This window comes from Coenobita brevimanus, chromosome 114 (genome assembly GCF_032717465.1).
Source record: "Coenobita brevimanus isolate Jiangsu-jjx chromosome 114, ASM3271746v2, whole genome shotgun sequence".
In the NCBI taxonomy this organism is placed as follows: domain Eukaryota; kingdom Metazoa; phylum Arthropoda; class Malacostraca; order Decapoda; family Coenobitidae; genus Coenobita; species Coenobita brevimanus.
In genome coordinates this window covers 8602574-8606364 of record NC_137067.1, presented here as the reverse complement: position 1 = coordinate 8606364, position 3791 = coordinate 8602574, and the positions used below count along the sequence as shown (strand labels likewise).

The window sequence follows — 3791 nt, the reverse complement described above, 5'->3', positions numbered from 1 at the left end:
TCCAGTCCAAATAATCCTATGCGTCTGTGTCCGTAACGAAGAATCTTCATACACCAATGTCAAACATTTCACAATAACATTATCCCACCTGCTACAAATTAATATTATCATTAGGGAATGTGTTCTTATCTCCGAACACATTTCATTAATATTAGCCATTTAAAGCGTACCTGTCAACTCTATTTCATACAGTGTTACCAGATCAACAGGCTCGTATCACGCACGCTAAGAGGGACGAACTTCTGCTGTCGACTGTACATAATCTGCATTAGCCTATAACATTCAAGAGGGGCCTGGGGTGAAATGTGCAGGATAAATCAAATTTAAACATTCTTATGCTCTTTCTACTTCTTCTGATGGCATCAATTTACTTTCCCACATCCATGGAATTTGTGGAACTTACAATATGGTAACGATTATTATTTTTCAGCAACCAATAAAAACAGAACCACCACCATGTGAAATTAGTAACAGGTACAGCTATGCTCACCGGCTGGTAAAAAATATATTGACCATGGACAATGCGTTATTAACAGCGATCCGTAAGATTGGCAATAATCCAAAATTTCACCAACCTTCTCCACTACATTCATCTAAAGAAGTGGATCTTTCAGTGACTGAGTTGCCATCTCACCAGTGCTTAAACTTTGAACATGGACAGAAATAGGAGAAAGAATCACTTTAGGATCGTTCATTAGTTTCTGATGAAATTACGAAACCAAAATCACTTTACGACAGTGTCGTCGTCGTCCTAAGCGAAGCTAAACACAAGTCACTACGACAGTCACTTCATGTGGCAACCAGTGTAAAGCGTTAATAATGTTTCAAGAAGCCACCACGGGTTAATCACTGTGGTGATTACTGATGAATAAATGTATGATGACACTGTAAGTGATCCATATCCATGCATGGAAATAAGAGCATATTCTCCATTTAAATTGTGAAAAGAAACCGTCAAGAAGTGGGTCCATAATCACTGAGTGGACAGACTGCACCACATGATGCTGTATTTCTACTAAGCACCAGAGTGGAAATATGAGCTTGTGCTATGTTTTACTAAGGTGGATCAGTAATATAACAGAGGCGTTCTGACCACTGCCACTGTATTATCATATTCAGCATCTATATACTTGAACATTGGCGAAAATAGCGATATTGATATTATGAGCAGTTGGTGAAAACATACATCAGTTGTCTCATCTCTGTGAAAAAAAGCAACGAGAAGTTTTTAACATAAATATATCTCTGGCAAATTAACTGTAACCTCCTTCAATTAACCGTTGCTCGCGTTGGATGAATTGCAGCCAATCGGAGCGGGTAGCATTGTGTTTGCAAGTGATCTTGAATGATATCTAAAATGACTAGGACCGAAGATTGCTCACGTCTGGACTAGTAAAGTTGGATCATTTGCGGAGATTACATATATATAAGTTTTCCCTAGGTAGTCTAACTTGAGAAATATTTAGCCGAAATATCTAAATTATGTGAAGATCCTTGAAATGAGACAGGAACATTGCAAAAAGAATTTCCCGAAAGTGGCATTCAAAATCGCTCAGAACATAAAATACTGGAACTAAACACTAGGTGAAAGGAATTCCGCGGTTATACCAAAGTAAAAACAATTACAAGAGGCCCCCGAAATGAAATGTTTATAATAATTCGCTAAGGAACAGGTTCTACGAATTCTCCAGTTACTTAACATACGGTCCATTGTAAATTGATGGTATTAGACTTACCCAATGGGCTAGTGGCTAATGCGGTATGGCTGATTGGTTACAACAGAGTCCACTCCATTCAGATGCTGCTGCCTCGATCATAAGATACAAGCTGCTACCTCACTACTTCACACTAATAATTATAACATCACTGGAGATAACAACAATGAACTATTTCATGCACGGCTTTGTGATACTTCAACAGTTAATCACAGAAGCAGACTCCAATATATTATTTTCATTAGCACCTTTCACACAGAGCGACTTTGTCAAGTGGACAGTGAATAGGAACTTTTTGTCACAAGAGTTCACCATAACTCAAGCTCTACACTAGCTCATATGAATCGAATACAACACTAGGAATCCGTAGGTTAGAGGCCCAGTATGTGCTGAAGTCCAGGATGTCTCACTCCACTTAGAAAATTCAACGGATAATTGTCATCTTCCTGGTGTTCTACGGCCGTTTACTGCAGTCAGTCCTTTCCCTGACGGATGATTGCAAGCGAGATTGTAGCAACAAGTGCTGAGCGACAAGCTATGTGCAGACCAGAGGTGACTCCTTACAATAACCAAGTACTCATGCAGCCAAAGTGATGCTGCGGGTTTCATACTCTAATAAATCCATCTCTCGTTCGTGTACATCGATATTGAGGACCTCCTGAAGTTCTCGGATGTACTGGACCACACTTTCGATCACCTCCAGCCGAGTTAGCTTCTTTAGATGGGATTTTCTGCTGCTTGTGCATGTGCTGTTGTTGGACACATGGGCAGGCAACAGGTGCCGCAGTTTATCTAAGTACAGCGACACCTCTAAATCTTCCTCTCGGCTCTTAGCCACCTTCCCATTCCTGAGGGGTGTGACAGTGTTCACGGGGGTTTCGCAAACCTTGGCCTTCATGTTAGTAGAGGTTTGGGTGATAGGATCTAGTCAGTGTCCACAGACGGGAGGGACCGCTTACAGCAACGTCTTCACCTCACCGCACTCAGGTAGACTATGCTGAGCTTAAATCTCACTGCACGGGTTTGCTTTCCTTCCAGGCGTCAGTGGCCAAGGATGCTCACCGGCCAATGAGAACTCGGAAATTGAAGTTCTCCGCCAATGGTAACACGAGGGAGAGTCTCAGCGGACCAATGGGAAGGGAGGTGGGAGGAGTTTGGCAGGTAGGTACTGTGGTAGACCTGATTTCGCCTTTAAAATAATGTTATTTTAATTATTTTGTCTTTTAAAATTCGACCAATTACAGTTGAAAGTGCCTGAAGGAGTCTTACATGTGTTACACGTCATTAATTATCAAAGTAATTAGAAAATGTGAGAGAAAATCAGCAAGAGCGTTACAGTGTAGGCTAAGAACATCCTCCTGCCACCTGTTGGCCAAGATGTGCACTATACTCCGTCGGTGCCAGCCGTATGAAGATGCATAAGAAAAATTTATGAACTCCGTGCCTCAAATTTTCCACTGATTCCGATTCTCTACTTAACACCTAGAAGCTAGAGCGGGATGTGAGTTTATTATAGCTGTTTATATCTATCATCTATATACCTGTCTATCGAAGAGAGTTTTGCGGAGACGAGGGACAGCGGAAAATTGTTCACCTGACAGGGTAATACCTCAGGGATGTGTCCTGCGGCTATTTCTGTGGCTCAAGTGCTTCTCCAGCTCCCTTCATTAACGTACCTCAGCGGCGCATCAAATGTCCGTATTATTGACATTTGGATATGGATCTTGGTTAAATATAGCCTTAATAGACACCTCCAGTACGAGAATCTTTTCCCAAATTGAACAAAATCGTCTGGTAACAGCATCATTGAAAAAAAAAAATCATATCTCCCCTGTTCAAGGAGTTAGAGATTATTAGCGATGAAAACTGTCAATATTCGAAGAAAATATATATCATGGATGACATTATTAAGGTGTAATATGTGAATGCGAAGGCCATTTCACGAGACAAATTGTTTAAAGTTCTCCCACTTCCATACTTTTTCCTTCTTTCTTACTACATGCAACGTAATTCCCTCTGCAAGGAATAAAAAGTGGACGGGCAATGTTAGTGATAATCAATATATAAATTACATCG

General features: G+C 40.8%; 1 protein-coding gene across 1 annotated transcript; it reads right to left on the bottom strand.

Moving 5' to 3' along the window:
* Positions 1–2292: 2292 nt before the first annotated feature.
* LOC145418374 (uncharacterized) lies at positions 2293–2613 on the bottom strand. The gene has a single exon (XM_080286781.1). The coding sequence runs from the start codon at positions 2611–2613 to the stop codon at positions 2293–2295; it is 321 nt and encodes a 106-aa protein (XP_080142907.1).
* Between the last annotated feature and the right edge of the window lie 1178 nt (positions 2614–3791).